Source organism: Talpa europaea (assembly GCF_964194135.1).
Source record: "Talpa europaea genome assembly, chromosome: 1".
Classification (NCBI taxonomy): domain Eukaryota; kingdom Metazoa; phylum Chordata; class Mammalia; order Eulipotyphla; family Talpidae; genus Talpa; species Talpa europaea.
In genome coordinates, this window is record NC_140073.1 from 34,344,214 (window position 1) to 34,366,341 (window position 22,128).

At 41.7% G+C, this 22,128-nt stretch overlaps 1 protein-coding gene across 1 annotated transcript in view; it reads right to left on the reverse strand.

The window, feature by feature from the left end:
- Positions 1-22,128, reverse strand: part of IRAG1 (inositol 1,4,5-triphosphate receptor associated 1) — a gene marked incomplete at its 5' end in the record, with an annotated part of 101,055 nt that overhangs the window by 8,380 nt on the left and 70,547 nt on the right. The window contains 8 exon segments of the mRNA XM_084240912.1: positions 4,870-4,934; positions 6,866-6,973; positions 7,479-7,528; positions 11,153-11,294; positions 13,223-13,354; positions 13,799-13,939; positions 16,555-16,585; positions 20,812-20,935. Of these exon segments, the coding sequence (XP_084097038.1) occupies positions 4,870-4,934; positions 6,866-6,973; positions 7,479-7,528; positions 11,153-11,294; positions 13,223-13,354; positions 13,799-13,939; positions 16,555-16,585; positions 20,812-20,935 (793 nt within the window).

Here is a 22,128-nt window from a genome sequence, read left to right on the forward strand (position 1 = left end):
GACTATAGGTACTTTGGTGATAGGAAAACTATGGTGACTACATCTGAGGGGGGATATTCTATACTGTCAAAACACTGACAAGGATGTAAAACAATGGTACTAAAATAAAATAAAAATAAAAAATAGAGAATTGATAAAAATCAATAAAGAAAGAAAAGAGTCAGTCTTTGTCATTGTGGAGTTTAGCAGTCGAGAAGCCCCCAGAGGAAAAACACTGCATTTAATTATAAATTGTCATCATTTTAATGAAAGAAGCAAACTGTTCAGGGGCAGAAAATAACAAGGGGGAGCATCTATCTGGGTTGAGTAGTCAGGGAAAAGCCTCTGAGGTTGGAAGAAAGCACAGCTTTCTTATTCTAGGGGATGCTATTGGTGGACATGTTGCTGCAAATGCCACAAATTTATCTTTTTTGATTGCTGAAGAGTATTACTGTTTGATGTATCCACATTAGAGAGGGCCTGTGGCTTAGTGCTCAAGGAAGGTCAAGGAGTGAGACACAATTGAATAGGGATAAAAATGATCCAGTAGAGGGATGAGAGGATGGGAATGAACAAGGGAGCAAAACCTTTGAATAGGGAAGTATGGACAGACCTTAAAAAGGCAGAGAAACATCTTGGTTATAACACAGCAAGGAAGTAGATGGAGATGGTGGGGGAGGGGAATAGGGTGAAAGAAGATGTGAGGGCTCCCATCTGACAGCTTACATTTTCTTCACAAAGTGGAAGACAAGATCATTTTCTGACAGTGAGCGGTGGGGAGCACTAGGAAGGTTTGATAAAGGAAGGCTTAAGAAAGTCAAAGGGGAGAGAGAGCGAGAAAGCAAACAGGCTAGGAAATCACAGAGGGATGCTGGGCAGTGCCCAGATCCCCCTTGAGGTATGGGATCATCATGAATTGAAAGGAAGTATTCCGATGGCCAGGGCTTTCCTAGATTCCCTGCAACCCACCTAGGTGTCCTGAGTTCCAGTGGGAGCACTGTCTTGGAAGAGTCCTCAACAAGGCAAAACCATGAGCAGAGATTTTCTTCTGAAAGGTTAGTTGCCACCCTTCCCAACTCTGACCGGCCTTAGATGCGTGCCTTCTCACTTCTCTCTCTTGGCATCAGTTTCTCAGGTCTTAGTTTCCTTAGATTTTATAAAACTTATATTTCATCAGGCTGGAAGTCAGAACCCATTGTGAACCAGAAAGATAACTTCTAAAAATATCAGTTATTCATAACATTTCTCCTTTTGCAAATTACATTATCCACTCCCTTCCATGTGGCAGTTTCCTCCAATGTGCAGTTTCCTATTTGTCCAAGTGACTAGCATGAGAGCAGAAAAGCAGAGCTACAGCCAAAGGCAGGGAAAGTAATTCTTTTATAAAATATACTTATATATTAAAAATTAAACATTGTTACCACACTAAATTTACCTGTAACTGTCAACCTTGAAATTAATGATAAACATGTATGACACGGAACAGAGTAAGTTAGAGAAGAAATTGAGACAAATCTGGGTTCAAGTCCCAATTTCAACAGATGCAAATGACATCACCTTTTTAAACTTTGGATTTCTCAACTATGAAATGAGGGTAATAATGTGTATTTGATGATGGTGGTGTAAGAATTACTGAAAAAATGTAAGTGCACTTTCTGGACTATGGTATTCAACTCTGTCCACCCCCCCACCCCTTTTGGCTTCTACTCCACACCCAGTCAGTCACCAGGGTCTTTCATGGTTGCTCACAAGAGCGTCTTCAAAAATGGGAGCTCCTCTTCTCCCATGACAGCATCCTCATACTGAACTTCCTATTCTTCCAGTTGGAGGGTTTGTTAAGAGGGTAAGAGCATGAGTTCTGCTATCTACTAGCTGTGTAACTCAGGCAAATGATGATTTCTTTGAACTTCAGTTTCCTCATCTATAAAGCAGAGGTATTAACAGTAGACCTACCTCATGGGATTATTGTCAGTATTAAGTGATATCATTTATGTAAAAGCAATTAGAATAGTACTTGGCATATAGCAGGCATTCGGTAAATAATAGCTATCATCATCATCATCACTCCTTAACTAACATACATTCTTGCTTCAAAGCCAGGAATGTTGTTAACCTCCTGTTTATCTAATTAACTATATACTCTTCAGATTTTACTTTAAAAGTCAGTTCTTAGAGGAAGCACTTTGAGCCTCCCCTGTGCTCCCAGCCGCATATCAAACATGGCTAAATACACTCATTTTCTTGGTGATGAGTGATATCGCTCATCACAGTGTAATATAGAGACTGCTGCCCAGCTATCGTTCCTTTAGATTGTGAGTGACTTTTATGCATTGTAGGTGCCTAGTCCTGGTGATTAATTGCTCAAAGGAATGAAAGAATAAAAGAGTACCAATAGCTTTCTACTTGTGCTCTAGAGCTTTCTTCTTTTTAATCTTTTAAGACTAACTTTAAGTAGCCCTCTATCCTATTCTCTAAATCTACAGGCTTCTAGACCCTTGTTGAGGGAAAAGCAGTTTACTATGAAATGACCCACAACAACAAGGGTCTGAATTCTTTCAAATCACACTGGGCTATGCAGTCAATTTGATCTTCTTATCCTTTCATGTGCTTGGCCAGTTTTTCCTGCTTAGTCCCTCTATGCTTAGAGAAATTTAAAATAATGTTAACATCAACTGAAATACAACAGTATAAACAGCAAGGTATATTAAATTATTGTAATGCATTGTTTCTCTTTAAAGTGGCTAGAATCAACTGTGTTTGTATTAGAATGGAAGATAAGAATTTATTTTCACTCAAATTGTCTCAGGCAATGTACTAAATATTTCCCATTTCATGAATTCAGATAAAAACCACATAGCACCTTTTACAAATCCAAGTGGGGGAAGTTCCTGTTCTGAATCTGTCCGCCTTTGAATACTCACTTCCTTTTTGTAGCCATCTTTTTATAAGCAGGGTGTATTTCTAACAGGCAAGTCTGCCAAGACATGAGTATTGTTATGGTGATCTCTCTGTGTAGCGCATAAAGAGTGAGCTGCAGAAATTTTCCTGGTGCCTCTTGCTTGACTTACCTTAATCCTTACCCTATCCCTTTCTCTCCTTGTTCTAAACCCTTGGAATTGTGATGACACCATTGAACCTCATTCATTGCCACTACCAATTTGGAGTTACTACTTGCTGCCCCCACGTTTGGACCTCACTTTCTCTACCAACTTTCTCTACCTCATTTTCTCTAGCCTAGGTTCTTGATGATCCCCACTGCCTTAGAAGTTCTCAAGTGGTTTGATTATTAGTGCAACAGAGTCTAGGCCTTTGCCTATCTGTTGAAGAGAAAGGGTACATTGATCATCTACCTTGACCAACTCTGTAGGTAGAGAGTTTGGAATGGAACCTTATTGGGGGCCCTCCTAGAGAAGGTGTTGGTATGCCCAAAGGCAGGATTGGAAAGGAGAATTTTAGTGTCTCTCACTCAGGGCATCAAGAGACCAGTTATAGAGAGATCTAGAGATCACGGACCAGAACTTCATTGTCTGTGGTATTGAGGGACAATTCATAGTATCTCAGGTCTTGGTACTAAGTAAACTTAGTTACTTTCACATGGTTGGTAGTTTGTCATCTCTATAATTTCCTTGTAGTGATCAGGAACACGAGGAACAACAACAACAAAAAATACCCCGTATAACATGAAGGGCCTGTAAGCTTCTGTAAGGTGAGGTGGCAAAGCAAGGAATTGATGAGCAAACTTCAAGACTGATGTGGGGTGAGTCAATGAGTGATAGGTTGGTAGTTACATATACTGAAAGGTAAGGAAAATTGAATGGGGGCAGAGAGCTTGGGGGCTTTTCTGTACTGTAAAGGGGCCATTCCTTGACATTCTTTGCCAGGTCAAGCAAAACTGTTTAGCAGCAGTAAAAAAATGAAGGACTAGACCCACATCAACACAAGGAAAAGGGAAGAATAGAGGTGTAGGTTTTATCAAGGGAGAAAAGACAAAAGGGGAAATTTCTGAGAGGCGGCAGCTGTGATACAGATGTTTTCTAGCAAGCAAATGAAAGAATTTAAAAAGCAAACTAAAAACTCCTCTGAGTGTGTATTGCTTTGCTTTGGCCAAGGATGAAAACACTTGCAAACTGTATAGATGCTTAGAAAAGTTAGGTCCAGCAGCACTGTTGGTTGCCAATTCAATATTCATTCTTTCTACTTTCTAATAGCAGTATGATTTTGTTCAGGAATTTACTCTTCTTCATGGGCTAAATTTGCTTTGTGGCAAGCTGACCCTCTCTCCCCATCTACAGAGGGTACATTAAGTCTGTAATGGTAATCCCATTCCTAATACCTGTGAAGGGTTTAGAAAGGGAGCATATTCTATATTTGCCAACCAGAAGGAAGACCGAGGGAAGCGTTCAACCTTAGGAAGAGTGGGCAGAGATAGTCTCTTTACTCCTCTACATACAGTCATGTCTGGATGGAATACAGGGAACTAATAGCCACTTGCCACAAGATTGCTAAAGTCAATACTCAAAGTGGGCAGTCCAAGAATTGCAGAGAGGCCACGCTGGGGCTCACTACACCACATTTGGAGCAACCCTACCTCAGGATTTACTATTGAAGCCCCTTTGAATTGGGGCTTTTTTGCCTAAAGAATACCAGCTAACAGAGAATGTTTCATTGTTTCTGGACTCTTCTTAGATTGAGGTAAACTTGGCCCCCGCAGAGTATCTTTCTGGTCCAAGAATTTTTCAAACTGGATCTGAAATCTTTGTAAGTCATTTCCCCTAGAATTTAATACGTGTTTACATTGCATTTTGGGGATAAGATGGGAGGAAGGAAGGTACATTGGGGAAATTGTCCTCCGGAGATTCCTGAAGTTAAAAGGAAAATTGACAGACTTACTTTTCCAAAAGTGCAGGCAGTGCTGAGCTGACAGGTGGGTTGCTTTTCCCATTGGGTGATTCTGACTGAATGGAAAACAAGAGACAGATAATTGAGGATCCACTATGGAAGGAAGAGGCGAGAGTTGTTAGGTCTTTGATGGTGCTGGGCCGAGGCTGCTACTGCTTCTTTTCTACCCTACGCCCATGCTTTTTAATCTAGTTCAGACGTTGGTCTATTTCTCAAACCTTCCCTGTCCTCTTTTCCTATGCGTACTTTGCCTCTGGAGAAGGCAACTTGCACCTTCCTTATCCTTTTCCAAATGTCCTTGAGCAAAGACCAGGGGGTTACATTTTGAGATTCCGTTTTGAAGGAAAACTCTTTTTCTGTCTCTTGCTCATTGACTTGGACAGCATATCAGTGGACCTCCTACTAGCACAAGGTTCCTGGAATAGATTCATCCAAGTCCATCACTGCTCTGAAGATAGCACTCCAAGCATGATTCTCAGGAGGTACCTGGCATTATGAAAACCTCAAGCTACCATAAAATTCTTTATAATAAATTTTCCAGGACTAGCATGCTGTTTGTTGCAATGGATTTGGTTTAAATAACAATTTTGTTGTTTCTCAATTCTGGCTGCACGTTATAATCACTTGGGAAAGATGTTTAAAAGTATTGACCCAATACAGAATCTTGGGGTGGAACTGGGCCTAGGATGTTTTAGAAGTATCCCACATAGTTTTAATGTATATTCCTGGTTGCCTATCCCTTAAGAAATATATATTTAGAAACCACATGTATATATTTAACGTAGTATTAGAAATGCCTCTTAAAATACATTAATCAACCGTCCCCGAGACTCTTTTAAACATTATTTTTCAGGATGTTTTGTTTTATGGGGTTATTTGGGAGCTTATGTTGATTTCATGGATGATTAAAATACCCAAGTAAGGAAGAGGCAAAAGAAGAAAATGCTGTCTATTGGTACAACAATAGAGTTTGAATCCACTTTATCTATAAAGATTGTATCTTTATAGAGTAGTGTTGATTACAGAAAGGGAATAAAGAAACAAGTGGAGAAAGAATTAGAAGAATTTTAGATAGGATAAACCAATTTACAAATGCCAGGGATGTAGAAAATATTTTGTTACATAGGAATTTTGCTTTAAAAAAATTGAAATAAGTTTTTTTGATTATTGGTAATACATTCTTCTTATAGAAATATAAAAAGGCATCAAGAGGAAAGTAAAAATTGCCTTTCGTTTTACCATTGCCCCAAGAACGCCATTATTAGTAGTTTTACATATATTCTTTCAGAATTTTCTATGTCTACACACAGAAAAACCATCTATTTTTGAACAACAAAACAGAATTCTACTATATATGCTGGTTATATTGTGGTATACACTACTTTTATTGCATTTTATTAATAATATATTATAAACATTTTCCATATCAATAAATATTTGTATTCTAAGATTCATTTCTAATTGTGTTTTTAGTGGTTGCATAGAAAACCTTTAAAAAGTTTTTCATAATTTAACCAATCTCTTAATAATGACCTTTAGCAGTTTTTTTTTTCTTTCAGTTTTTCATTGTTATAAGCAATCTGCAATTAATCAAGCAGAATAATACTAGAATTAAGAATTTAAACTCTGAAACCAGAGATCTGAGGGTTGGTACAAAGCTCGGCTCTTTTACTTACTACACAATGTAACCTGCAACTACTTAAGCCCACCAAAGAGTGGGTAAAAATCACACCCAACTTGGAGGGTTGTGTTTTAAGAATGGAAAGAGATGACTTTGCAAGGAACACTGCTGTTTGAGGATAGAGTCTTTTCAGGGCAGTGGAAGACAGTATGCCTGTCTATCTTGAGCCATTTGAGCCAATAGCTTGAAATCTGTACTGGAACTTTTCATTTCCTCATTGATCCTGTCCCAGATAGACCATATCCATTGATGTGAGTGTGAGGGAGAAGCTGAATAGGGCTGGGAGGCAGGCATCATCATACTTACCAAGGCTGGTAAGGAGGGGATGGGTGATGAGCTGGAAGACTGGCCGGGCAGGTTCAGGGCATTAAACTTGGGAACCACGGCAACACTGACCCTCCGGCGGGGCATGTTCTGTGGAAGACAAGTGACCAGGTCCACTGTCATGGAGGGAGAAGCACCCACAGTTCAGAACAGCTCGGAAATACCTACTTGTTTCTAATACTATAATAACATGCACTGGATATTTTGACTTTGGGGTAATAATGGTGTTGGGGGTTAGTGTGAACAGATTTGACACAAATTTTCTGCTAGTAGTAAATGAATTCTATATATATTCCTATTTTAGCTCATCAGATCCTAAAAAAAAAAATGAACAGAAATGACCCTCAGGCTCTGGGTAATACCCTAGATACAGTATAAAAACTATAGCAATACCAAGGTTTATGCATCATTTCATGTCCATTTAAGGGATGGTACAGAGAAACCATGACTAAGGGATGCTGAAGGATGAGCTAGTAAGTGTGATAGTGAATTAGTGTCACACTGTGGCTCCAAGAATTGATGACTTCCTCGGTAACTGTGGAAACTTCTGTCATATTTCCTCAGAGACCCCTGGTATCCCCATGAATGTGCATACCTTTCCCAGTGTGAGGGACATGGACCGTGCTGTACGAGGAACCCCATCTTCTGCAGCAGGAGGGAACAGAAGAGAGAACTCAGGTAAGTTTTCAGAGTAAGCTCCAGGCAGAAACAGGCAGAAACCAAGCCAAGGTATCTATTGGTCAGAACTGGCCCTCAAGGGATGGTCCAGTGGCCTAGGTGTTACAGACACTGAATTTGAGATTCCACTCTCTGAGATGATCATCTGCAGAGTGGGGGCTTCATCCTTTTACTTTTATGGGCACTCCTCTAAGAACCATGAGAAATTCCAGTTTTGGAACTCAAGTCTCTAACTGGCACCATTGCACAGCCTCTGGTTAATGCCCTGGATAGTATGTGAAAACTACTCCTAGCAATACCAAAACTTATTGGATCATTTCTTTCTCATTCAAGGATGTACAGTCAGGGAAATGAGGAACAAGGAAGATGTGGTGGTAGCACAGAATGGAAGTTCATTGACATGAGTTTCAATATGTCCTCTACAAAATAATTCAGAACCAAGGAAACCAGCACCCCTGTGGATCCTTGTTAATGGCAGATTGTTTTCCTGTGTGTTTTATAACTATATTGTGAACAACTCTTCAGCGAGGTTTTGTTTAGAAGAATTCTGTATTTGCTAGGTGAAGGGTGTGTCTCTCCTGAGTGGCTTTATGTTTGTTTCTGATAGTGTTCCAAAGGTACCACTGTGATGTTCTCAGATTCTCTGTATACTGTTTCACCACTTCAGTCTTGGTATGTACTTTTGGGGCATGCACTTTTCCTTTGAGGAAGGAAAAAACACTTTTTCCCTTCTAGAGTTTTCCTTGATTTGTTCCACTGCTGGTTGGTGATAGTTTCTTTCATGTTCAAGTAACGATGCAGTCCTTGGAAAGTCAACTTTCTATGGAAGTCTCAGAGTCAACTCTCTGCTAAGGCCTCATCTCACACTGCATTCAAGTGCAAAAGTCCACTGCCCAAATAATGAAGGCTGGCTCTTGTCCCCAGCGAAGCTGCAGGGTCAGCTTGGTTTCAGTTCTCTTTTCTTTTCTTGTATCTGAGTATTTCCATTTCTTTCTTGTGGATTCAGCTATTCCTTAAGAGTAATGTTTGCTCTATTTTATCCAGCAGAAATGTCTAAGTCTTTGTGGTCAATTTTTTTTTCATATTTTCCAGTCAGCCAAAGTAGCAGAATTTAAAAAAAAATTCTTTATCTATGGACACTTTACACTGATTAATAAAATACAAATATTACAAGTGGGCAAAAGACAGAATTAGAGAATTTACGAAAGCAGAAATACAAATATCCAAATACAAATACTTGGAAAGGCAAAAAATACAAATTAAAACTGATGAGATACAATTTTGGCCCATCAAAATCATATTTTTTTTTTTAAAGAAAGGACAAAAACCAGTTAAAGGTGCACTGACTGGAGAATTATTGTAGCCCATTAAATGGAAATATCAAAGGTTATTTGAAAATAATTTGCTTGAAGAGTCTTACAAATATTTCTTTTCCCTGAGCTAATATTTACACTTGTAAAAATTTATCTTCAGGAACTAATCCAAACCCCAATCAGCATGCTTCATATTCAGAAAAAAAGAATAGGTGCTATTTTTATCTTTCAAATGTGAATCACCTCTCCTAAAATCAGAGATATTTTTCTTTCTGGATAGTCTTCAGAGTCTTAGCATAGACTGAAATTACTGGAAATCATGCAAAGTCTTGCTTAAAAGCACACTACTAGGAAATGGTCACAGAGTATCTGATGGAAACACCTAGTGGCTGGGTGTGTGTTCCAAGTTGAGGTATTGCGGAGTGGAAACAAATGTCTGAAAAATACTGATTCACCCAGATACCACCTCCCTTTTGTTATAAGCACTTTCTCAACCTCCTAACTGAATGTGGGACCCCCATGGAAATCTGCTTATTTCTGTTACAGCATTGGTTACACTGCTCTGCCCTCCTCACAGGCCGGATGCATCTTAGGGTTAGAAACTATGTTTGCTTTTCCTCTATGTCCCCCTGTTATGTGGGATACACCAAAGGGATCAATGACTATCAGTAGGGTGAATATATAAGATTCACTGGGCTCACACCGGAACTCCTGGGTAAGATGGTTCATAGGAGACCTTGCACCTTGTAGGACAATAATGAAGAGTCCATGTATTAGGATTTCTTTGGTGGCAACTTCTTCAACTTCCAGTACTGACAGAGCAGTGTTTTTTTAGAGGCCCAGATGCATGCGGGTCAGGAGACTTGCTGCCAAGATCCAAAGCAGACAGCCTGGAACATATGTACACTGCCTTTGGGCTCTGGGAAGCATCAGTGATATTCCCCAGGAAACTTGTGAAACCTCCTGTTTATAAAGATCTCTCCATCTGTTAAACTTTCTGTACTTTCCCTTCTCCTACTCTCAGTAACACGGATGTTTGCATTCCACAGGGATTCCTGTTGTTAAAAGATCTGTTTTCTCCTGCTAACATCACTCTCATCAGCCAGTGCCCAAACCCGGCAGCTTCCAAGGATGAATCCTGTCCTCTCCTCCTGGACTGTTACAGGAGCCTCCTGACTTATCGCTCCACATTTCAATGACTGTACACCCCTAAAGCAATGCCTATCTGAAGTCAGAGCAATTTTTCTAAAAATAAAATCTGGCCATGTCAGTTAGGGAAAACTCACCACCACCTCCCTACTGCCTAGAGAAAAAAGGCCAGAATTGTTAGCATGGTTGGCATGTGGCCCTGGCCTACCAAGTCTCAATGTCAACCTGTCATCATCCCACTCCAGCACAGCAACCACATCAAACTGTTTGTTTCATGGTCTCCAACCTCCACACCTCTGTACATGCTGCTTCCTCCTCCTAGGATGTATTTCCCCTGTTTGCTTAGAGAACTGTTTTTATTTTGAAACACTGCCCCAATGCCATGCCTCCGTAAAGCTTTTCTTGACTCCCTCAAGCAGGATCAAGTGGTTCTACCTCTGTGTTCCTTTAGCTATTTGTGGAGAATTAAAAAAAAAAAAAAAAAAAGAATTATTTCCTTTAAACATTCCTCTTGTCTGTGAGTCTGCTACTTATCTCAGTGTTATCTCCTGTGGTCAGGCCCTCACTCCTCCCCCAACCTGCTCAGACTTCATCTCACCTGAACTGCTGTAATAGCAGCTTCATAGACCCCACTCTCTTGTTTTGTTCCAGTATTGTATTTGCCACACCATAGTCAAAGGGAACCTTTTAAACTACATAGGTGATCATGTGATTTCCCCAGTTAAAATCTTCAGTTGAATGTCTAATACTTTGCAGGAGAAAGTCCAAATTCATTAGCAAGTGCTACCTAAAAGGGACCCCCAAAGAACAAATGCTATAGGATCCAGGGTTTGACACTTGCACAAAGTAGGGAGAGTTTGTGCTGCATGTGGACTTCCTGTCAGTCAGCTACTTTGATTCATTGTGACAGGATTTATTTGGGGTCATTCATAGTGTCTCCTGGTTCCAGGCCCCCAGGCTCACTGGAACTGCTGCTTTGAGGCACCTGTGGGCAGCATTGATCAAGGCAATGAGCCATGCTCAACCTGAAACATATCCTGGGGCTGCCCTGATAGAAGTTACTCTAGCCTAGAGCCATCGGGAACTCACATTGTAGAGCCAAGATGGGGATAAGGGCCTAGTTCCTTACCAGAGGGGCCACAACTGCGGCTTGAATTCTGATTTGCAAGTTTTTTAAACTCCATGAGCTCTGCATGGTCCTTCTCATACGTCCTCTTCAAATTCTCCACATACTGCATCATCACTTCTGTGGCTTTCGACATACGCTTTTCCTATAGGGAAGGACAGTGGGAGCACATAGGGGAGTTGGAGGAAAGAAAGGCTCAGGGGCTTTTGTTTGCTGTGAGTGAGGCTCTGGGATGGCATAATCAAAAGGATACAGGGAGCAATCAGATTCTGCCCCGGAAAGTTTGCTGTCCTCCATGTGAGCTGAGAGGCACCTGCACTTGTAGATGGTTAGAGCGAGCACAGCCTCAGGAGATGAGAAGCAGAAGAGCATCATCTCTGCTTGCAGAGAATGGGTTGAGGAGGCCTTATGGAGACTAAGTGAAGTGGATGTACAGTGGGGGCTGAGTCTGGGCATGTCGATGTGAGCAAAGGTACAAAGAGTGTTCAGGCTAGAGCAAAGGTCCAGAGGCAGGAAATCAGCAGACTTGTATCTAAGCGAGGATTTACATTTTAGACAGGAATTCATTGGAGAGTAAGAGGGGTGCTATCTTGAATTATGCTGGGACAATAGGCATGTACCAGGACTGTCTGAAAACCAGGAAAGCACAGGTCAGGAATTAGAAGTGGTTGAGTTTGTTTAAGTTAGGGCAGAGTTGTGAAGGACTTTGAATGTTAGACAGAAGGATTTGGACTTAATCTGAAGAAAAAAAGGGAGCCATTAAATGTATGAAAGTAAGGGGGTGGTGCAATCTGGTAACTGGCGGAGAATGTACTAAAGGGAGTGAGACTGGTGGCAGTAAGAGCAATAAGGAAAGACAGGAAGGGTGGCTGACCCAGCCCAATGGAAACAGAGAGAAAGGCAAGGACCAAGACATGGAAGGAAGCTAGGGGTGGGGAGCCATTTGGAGAAAGACAAAGACTGGGGTGAGCAATGCATGGACTGAGAAACATGTCTGGGAGGGCATTACAGAATGAAGAAGACTTTTCTCTACTTACACTGCTTGGATCTCTCAAAGAGCCTAGCTCAGGGTCTACTGGCCACAGAGGGACATGCTCAGTGACTTGCTTAGAAAATGTCCCTGCAGCCATGAGCTCAAACTAGCCACTTCCCTCTATCTCTCTCTTTCTTACTGCTCCCAGCTGGAGTGATTTCCTGGGTGTTGCTGCTGAGTCAGGTGCCCTTTTCCTAGAACACCACAAGGGTGGGACAGATCAGTGGCGTGTCCTTCCTTCATTCTACAAGAACTGCTCAGGGCTTCTCCCCAGGAACATCTCACTTACTCAGCCAATACACAAGACACAGATCCATGGTGATAGCAATACTGATGATATCTCTGTGCTTTACAAGTATCACAGTAATGTTACATGCAGATATTGTAATCATCCCCATTTTATAATTGGAGATGATTAGTCTGATAACTAACCCAGGATCACAGAGGAATTCCTGGTGAAGCTAGCATTGGAACTCGGGCAGTCTGACCCCACAACACCAAACTGATCAGGGTGGCACTCTGCATGCTTCAGGATTTCAAGTGACTGAGAGGGAGTCAGAGCATTGCTCCCTGAATCCCTGCACCCACCCAGCTCTGCCACTAATTCAAAATAACCTCATTAAGACTTCATGTCCTCATCTCGGGAAAAGGATATTTACTTTACAGGGTTGCTATGAGGATTAAATGAAACAAAGTCATTCTTAAAACATTTTTGCCAATTCATGGGAGTTGATTAGATGCTTTGTGAGAAAAATGACAGCCTAGGTGTGGGGTTGGGGGTTGTGGTCTTGAATCAAATGCACTTGGGAAATATGTAGGTAAAGTTAAACAGGGTTCTTCACTATAGAACTTCTCAAAGCCTTGATGAAGCCAGTGTGCATTAAAAATCTCCACAAAAGATATCCTTCCATCAAAAATATCTGTAAAACCCCCATGATAATATATACAGATGCTTGGCAGGAAGGAAGCCATCCATGAATAATCACTGTAGTTGTTGCTGTTCCCATTTTGCTCAGATTTCTGAGAACTGAAAGGCTTACCTGGCGGACAGCCCCCACCATCTCAGCCCGGCTGGAGAGGCGGGCAGCCAGGCGGTGCAGGACAGCAATGTCCTCCAGCAGCTTCTGGTAGGTCTCCCGGTGCTCACAGTGGTGCCAGAGTGAAGCTGAGGACTGTGGAGTGAGAAGGAGCATCACCTGGGGTCCTTCCATGTCAAACCTCGACTTGGGCTCTTACATGACAAATCCTAGTTCCTGTTCTGGTGGACAGAAATGGTCTCTACAGGGCCTGGGCTACAGGTTTCTGCTGAGGATTAGGGAAGTCTGAGGTGGACAGTATCTCAGGCTGGCCTGAAAGGAGGGAATCACATCCAGGCCTCTGATCCCCATGGAGCTCCCTCTGCCAACCCAGGTCACCTAGCTCCTCCTGAGTAGCTCCCAAGGGCTTAGAGGCTGAGGTAATCAGGCCTTCAGCATCTCTGTCTCACTTCTCCAGATTTCTGAGGAAGTCTGTCTGGTTTAGGGCCTTGCTCTGATTTCTCATTTCAGGAGATTCTACTTGGTGACTAAGAAAAACAGGACTCCCAGCATAGTCCTTGGAGACAGTTCCACAATTACCGTAATAGAAGCTTTGAAGTTTTCCAGTTCCTTCTCTGTATTCTCTTCTGTCAGGTTACGTTCCCTTTCGGCCTGATTAATCCTAGATTCCAGGGTATAGCTGTCATTTCTAAAGGCCAGGGACAGTTGTACAAACACGTTCTGTTGGGAACAAGTGTGGGAGAGGTGCTAGAAGTTATTGCCAGAACAAGACTGCAGGTGTGTTTCTTATGTATTTTACATCAGCTCCTGAAACCAGTCACCAAACAGCCTTGCATAGGGAAAGTTCTGCCACACAGTACATTGCACAAAAGATGGTGATTGGTAACTTGGGGCCCATGCTATGTTCTTCCCAGACCAGAAAACCAACTGCATTTTACTGAAAAATAATGAGAATGACACTTTGCTCATCCCTGAATTTTAAGAAGATAATATCCTGTATTTGGGTTTAGATAAACTCAGGCCAATGCAGCTGATTGTGTAAGCAGTTTGGATTCATGTTAGGATTTATTGCATGAGAATTTTGGAGGTTTCACATGAAACCAATGTATTTAAAGAAAGCCTATTAGAGACTTTAGCCTCACTGACGTAAAGCAAACTTCAACCAGCATTTTGCCTGAGTATTCCTGAATATTCTTATATTGAAAGTTTTTACACGCTGCCAGGAGATTAAATAAGGACAGGCATGACTCTGTTAGGAAATATTTTTTGGAATAAATATTCCATGCCAAAAATGTAGCCTGCAAGAATGAACTTTGAAAGGTGGTATTGATCAGACATGGAATTACAGGAATAATAGGAAATTATTAGGCAGGAGAAATAGAAAGATGTACTCCACACATGACACAAGCAATGGCCTTTATGTTTACAGCCTTCTTCTGCCCTCTCTGAGTCAAGTGTTCACAGATTTATACCTGGAGAAGTGAGCTCACTCTTCCTGAGCTGCTGAAGTTCATGTAACATGGCCCATGGTGGGCATATATCTCTAGTTAGAGAATAGAAGGCCCTGAATTGACCCAAAATAGATAATGATGGCAATAGGGAAAGCCACTCTTTACTGAACACCTACTATGTGCCAGCACTGCCATGAGATTTATGTACCTTATAGCTCATTGATTTCATTAACAACTCTCTGGGATAGAAACTGTCATGTCTTCTTTATGGGTAACGAGACTAAGAGCAGAGAGGTCATCAACTCTTGGGGAACCAGGATTCACCTCAGACACTATGATCCCAAAGCCTGTGCTACTTTCACTACTGTGAGGAACAGTTGTGTCAGTATGCATATGAAGACAGGAGCTGACCATTAAACTATCCATGGCTGCACCAGTGTTGGTAGTGGCAGTAGTGGTGGGTAATCTCTGCCTACTGCAGCCTCAGTCCAGTTAAGTCTATCAATAATGCTCAGTGTTTTGTTCTCTGCTGGGTTCTCTTCCTCTATGGCAGTGTGACATAAAAGAATCCTGAATTCAGTCAGAACATTTGCGTCCAAACCTTGATTTTGCTTAACACTGGGTCTGGGACCTTATGTGAATTATTTAATCACTCAGTCTTCCTCTTTTATTTGAATTGCTGCTCTATTTGCTTCTCAGAGCCTATGAAAGGACTGACTGAAAGGATAGATGTGAGTATGTTATGAACTATAAGTGCAATGTCTGTGTGCAAGGTGGTTATTATTATCTGTGGCAGATATTTCACATTGTCTGTCTTCCTTTACTTCTATGGCTCAGTTTTTGTCAGGCTATAAAAACTATAAAACTTTCTATCCTCCCAACTCAGAGCAAGGATAATCTGGAATCATCCATGTTCTTACTCTCTTCCTACTCTCAACTCTAATGTAATTATTTTGGAAATTAATTTGTGCTGCTGTCAGAGGTCCCCACTATCTCACCTCCAATATAGTCTCTCTGTCCATGTACCCCTTCACCAGAATGAAATGCAGATAAATTCCCCTTAGCTCACTCACCATCCCCATTAGAACAGCATCTCTACAGAGATAAGGAGGGGAGTGATGAGGGAATCAGTGAAGACTAGAGAGATGACATCATAGCCTCAGCTGAGCTAGCCTCCTTGTTATGGTCTGGAACCCTTAGAAGGAAGCACCTTCTTCCCCTAGACCTATGTTTGAAACTTAAAATCTGATCATCTTTTAATAACTAAAATTTGATTCCATGCTACAACACCTCTCCCCAGCTTACTTTATGTATCAAAGTCTTAATTTTCAAAGACATAAACAATCCTTGAAGGAATATAGAATTTTCAATTACCTCATATCTCTGACTAAATTGCCAAAATCTTCCATTAACTGGCTTTGTGAAAAGTGGATGGTCATGGATGGCCATAATGGGGAGTGTCTCATTCATGTTTTGGTATAAGAATGTCAAGGGCAGGGCCTCCCCGGTGGCGCGGCGGTTGAGCGCTGGGTTGCGAAGCTGCCCGCAGCCTCTGCAGCACCGGTTCTATCCCCGGCTGCTCCCCGGCCACTGAAGGAGGGTCCCGCATGGCGCGCAGACCTCTCCTGCCGCCTGCTGCTCCCCTCGGCAGTGTACTTCAGTCCTTCTGCCTGCTCTTCTCCCCGCTCTGGCTCTGGTGAATTCTCTCACCCTCCCGCGCTTCTGACTGTACCCAGTGCTTGTATAAATAAATAAAAATAAATCTTTAAAAAAAAAAAAAAAAAAGAATGTCAAGGGCAGAGGCCAGAGTGGGATGGTGGTGGTGGTGGGTTAGTAAGTCCATTCAAGTCCAGGCACTAAATTTGAAGTGCTGGGGTCACTTACCTCAACTTCCTTTTCAGTGAGTGGAGGAGCACTGTGAAAAAAAAAAAAAAACAATACAAGTGAACTTTATCCAAACTATTACAGACCATGAACACAGACCATGTGTTTCAGGACTGGAGTAAGCAGAGTTGGTAATATAGAAAAGATACCAAGTACCCTTTGTGTGAACTCTGATACCCATGAGATATTCACCCAGATACTGACTCTAGTCTTGGAAGTGAGTGGAAAATATTAGATCTGGGGCTCTGTCCTCCACTGGTGCCTCTACTGTCTGTAACTTTGGACAAGTTATCTAATCTCTCTAAGCCCCAGTTTGCTCATCTGTAAAATGGGAATAATAATACCTACTCTTTAGTAGTTCTGTTCAAAACTGTCTTTATAAATGTTTTTTTCTGAAAATTAAAAGGAATATATATCCATACACTTCAAGGAATTAAAAACAACTTTGTTATATCGACCATCTGAATGCTTAAAAATGCAATAAACAGAAGTTATTTGGAGTACATTTAAAAAAAGCCAAAATAAAGTCTATCTTGCAGAAGTCTAAGGAATATATGTACACATATGTATAGATATATATAGTCACACATATGTGGTATCCACACATTTATTTATGTGAGTATAAAGATACATGCATGTACATCTGTGCATGTGTGTACATATACATGACATTCTCACTCAGCAGGCACTCAGGAGATGTTAGCAATTATTACAATTAACATACCTACTTGTTATGAGGACTTAATAAGAAAATGCATGTGCTACATCCTTACAAGTTGTACATATTTGAGTAGCCATTATAATTTGGGGGTAATACCCAGGTCTGCAGAACATGACCCCCCCGCTTCTATCTTTGAAAGTTGTGACAGGGTGCAAGTGAGTCAGAGAATAAAAGGTAGGAGGGAGGGACAGAACTCTTATCCACAGTGAGAATCTCTGATGGCTGAACCAGAGATCAGGACTGAAAGTCCCAGCTGGCCCAGAGGTATCATTCTAAGAGGTTCCTCATCATTCCCATAGAACAGTCCTTTTATCTGCACACCCACTCTGTGTTGCTGCTGCTGCTCTTGCTAGTGACTAAAACTGGCCTTGTTCTGAAACCCAGACAATGTAAATAATGCATGGGCCCTTTCCTGTACTGGGGTGGGAGGACTGGGAGGGGTCCTACCAGCGTCACAGGACTTGGCAACAGAGTGTGCCATCAATAAGATTCTCAGGAAACACAGTTTCCTCTCTTTGACGGGTGTGGATGGACCTCAAGAGCAAAGGTAGGGGTCAGCATCTCTGCAAGGTGCTAGTTCTCACCCCTGACAAGGGATTTTGAGGGCTTTCCTGTCAGGATGAGGCAACAAGACCCTATGGCCATCAAGTTAGCAGAGTACAGCGCATGAGATAAACAACTGCAAAGATGTTTGGTGCTTGTAATTCTTGTGACAGCCCCACCCATCAGGCCTTTTCCTCTGTGGACCAGCTAACCTAATCTTAGCTGTTATATAGAGCATGTACATATTGCTTAAATGATTTATCAAAACTCGCTAAGCACGCTGCTGATTCTTGGGTTTATGTGGATATTATGTGAATGTTACATATTTTCATTAATTATGAACCAAATGTATTTTTCTATTTTGTTGACTTTTCTGCTTTTTTGCCATATAACACATTAAAAAAATAAAGAGTACAAAGCCCTACACACTCAGGGGGGTGTGATTTAGGTAAAGAAGCCACATAATATGGCTTCTTCATGGCAGTTAGGCCTTGTGAACTGGCATAAGCAGGTAGGTGGCAGAGCCTTGGGACACCAAAAATATGGAGGTCTAGCAGGTGATATACAAGGAGACCACACTGGATGGCATTGCCTAACTGCCTCAGAATTCAAACTCCCCGAATAGTTCTTAGAATGGAATCAACCCTCTGTGAACTGGCCTCTGCTGAACTCACCTCTTCCCACTATCTAGTCACATTAACCATTCTGCTCTGCACACATGCTTACTTCATTATGGCCCCAAGGCCTTTGCATTTACTGTTCTTTTCCTCTTTTTTTTTAATTCTCTTTTGTTGAAATATCATTTACATACCATAAAATTTACCCTTCTATAATTTATAATTAAGTCGTATATAGTATAGTCTCAGAATTATGCAATTGCCACCAATTTTAGAACTTTTTTTATAATCCCCAAAAGAACCCCATACCTATTAGCAGTCACTCCATCTTACCCAAACCCTATCCTCAGTCCTAGGCAGCCATTGATCTACTCTGTCTCTATGGATTTCCCAGTTTTGGATATTTTTTATAAATTGGCTCTCCTGGTCTTTTGTGACTGATTTCTTTCATTTAGCATAACATTTTCAAGATTCCTCCAAGTGAAAGGTGCCTCATTTTTTTTTTTATAGAGTCATGTTTTATTTATTTATTTGTTTGTTTGTTTTGTTTTGTTTTGTTTATACGTGCACTGGGTACAGTCAGAAGCGCGGGAGGGTGAGAGAATTCACCAGAGCCAGAGCGGGGAGCAGAGCAGGCAGAAGGACCGAAGTACACTGCTGAGGGGAGCAGCAGGTGGCAGGAGAGGTCTGCGCGCCACGTGGGACCCTCCTCCGGCGGCCGGGGAGCAACTGGGGATCGAACCGGCGCCGCAGAGGCTGCGGGCAGCTTTGCAACCCAGCGCTCAACCGCTGCGCCACCGGGGAGGAAAGGTGCCTCATTTTTATGGCTAAGAAATATTCCACTTATTCATTCATCGCCACCAACAAAAGTTGTGATTTCCATTTTTTGATTACTATGGTAATGCTGTTATTGAGCACCTGCATGTACAAGTTTTTGTGTGGACATATATTCTCTTTGTTCTGCACCTACGAGTGGAATTGCTGGGCATAGGGTAACTCTATTTAACTTTTTGAAGAACTGCAAAATTATTATTCCGAAGTAAGCCCCAAGCCCATTTATCAATCTGAACAAGGAACAATCAGTAGGAACAGGGAGGGTGCCCCCCAAGCTTAGGTGGCCTAATGAGAAACAATTGATGAGAGTCAGGGTGTCACCTAGCTCAGTAAAGAGCGGAAATGTTTAGAACACCAACACAATAACACAATGCTAAAACAAAGAGCCAAAGCTATTTTCGGGAAGGTAAGTAACATCGGAAACTTAGTTGGCCTTGGTAGCCTACGAGACCCCATGAGCCCAGCCAATCAGTGAGAGACACAACACAGAAACACCTATTGGCCGAACTCCTACTCCTTGTTCACTATACCTGTATAAACTTCTGCTTTTCGGCCATTCAGTGGCTAACCATTTGGGGCCCCTCTCTGCTCAGAGAGCTTTCCTGTCCTTCCTCCTATCTATCAATAAATCTTTTGCTTTTCTGTAACTTCCATCTCAACATTGAATTCTTTCCTTGCCAAAGACAAGAATTGAGAGAGCCTGTGTAGGGTCCTTGGACTCCGGGCCTGCTCCCAAAACCACTATTCACTAGCAAAATCATTGATTTAATTATTGGATATTATTTGTCTTTCCACTTAGAATGTGTAAGTGCTGTGAGAAAGGAACTGTCTGCTGGTTTTCCATTCTAATGTCTGGCATATAATATTGAATAGTTGTTAATGAATAGTTGTTGATTATACACCTGGTTATTGATTTTGTTGGTGTTTCACCCTTGGCTACCTCACCCAATGACATCTCCCCTTTGCATTCTTGTTAACCAATCACTGACTATGTCTCTAATTAGAGTTCTAGACCTGCTTTTTCTACTGTATCTGTTATACTTTATGATTCTGTGAGCTCTTCTTGATGTGGTTTTAATTCCATATATAATGTGAAACTAACCTCTTCGTATTGAAATTCAAGTGTAATATTCCTTTGGGGTGAGAATCTAGAAGCTCTGGCTTCCTCCTATTGAATGATATGTTATGTGTTCATTATTTTATGCCTCAAATCAGAGTTAGAAAGTTCTGGGCCAAACCATGGGTGCAAGTTGGAAACAGCCTTTATTGAGGCCGGGATCAGAGAGGATGGTGGCTGGATCAGGGAGTTTGGGGGCAGGCAATATGACTGTTGACACACTGCATGAGAACCACTGGCATAAACCCCACCTGCTATTTGGGTTGGACACTCCCAACATAGTCCATCATTATTCTTTTTGTTTTGAATGCAGTAGCCCTACACTTTGTTCTTCTGGGATCAAGAATCAAGGGTGGTACTCCTATGTATCCCTTGTAGGTGTTACCTAATACAGGGTTTTCTGTATCCCATGCCCTGATTTTTACCTTCCAGGAAGAGACTTGTGGACCCGCAGTTTGCGTAGCAGCACATCAGAAATATTGGGCATAACATCTAGGCCACTCTTTGATTCTTCTTCCTCAATAGCTGGGGAAAGTTCAGAAGGGAGTCCTGAAAATAAAAATAAAGTGTTACTTATAAAAATGTTTGTTTGAGGGCCTCCCCGGTGGCGCAGCGGTTGAGCGCTGGGTTGTGAAGCCTCTGCGGCCTCTGTGGCGCCGGTTCGATCCCCGGCTGCTCCCCAGCCACCGCAGGAGGGTCCCACATGGCGCGCAGACCTCTCCTGCCACCCGCTGCTCCCCTCAGCAGTGTACTTCGGTCCTTCTGCCTGCTCTGCTCCCCGCTCTGGCTCTGGTGAATTCTCTCACCCTCCCGGGTTTCTGACTGTACCCAGTGCATGTATAAACAAACAAAACAAATAAATAAATAAATAAAAATTCATGCCTCTTTTAAAAAAAAAAATGTTTGTTTGAAATCACAGTAGTGTTGGCAATGTGCTTCAGGGGATAAGGAAGAGATTTAAGACTTACATGAACCTAATTATATGACAAAGACTTTTAACAGTTATTTTATATACATAGTGACCTAATGAGATAGTACTTAATTATCCCATTTTATAGGTGTGTAAATTAAGACTCAGCAAAGTTCATAACTTGCTTAAGATCACAGAACTGATAAATTGCATAGTTAGCTTCAAATTGATTCTATCTGCTCTAAATTCTGTGTTCTTCCAAATGTTCTCCCTAGTACCAAGCAGGCTTTCATGTCTGCAAACAGATGTTAGTTTCTGGTGACTGGAAGCTGGTTGACTATTTGTCTATAGTGCTTAGAAAAGCTCCCTCTCTTAGGCAGGCTTCTCAGGAGACCTACTGTTTTATTACTCTAACTCAAATAAGATCAAAAGTTCTATCATTTGTATCCTACATAGAAATCAGCATCTGGTTTTATACTCCCATAGACAGGAACAGAAACAGAGATTTTCCAGGATAAAGCTAAGGGCCTTAAATCTTTTATAGATCTCAGAAATATAGATGCCTCAATGAAGAACCTTTGGTTATGTCCTCAAACTATGTGGGTCTGTGTTCTGAAGACAGGAAGAACCAACTAAGTATCCTCTTTCCCATAAATCTTTCTCTGGCTTGAAGACAGTTCTTATACCTATACCACTCCATAGCTTCCCTTCTCCAGCTCTAGCCCCATTTTTTCAGCTGTTCATAGTGGCCCTGGAAGGTCCCTACCACTAGGTATCATCTCCTACCTGGCCACATTCTGGGTATTGCTGCCTCAGAGGTCCAGATGTGCTC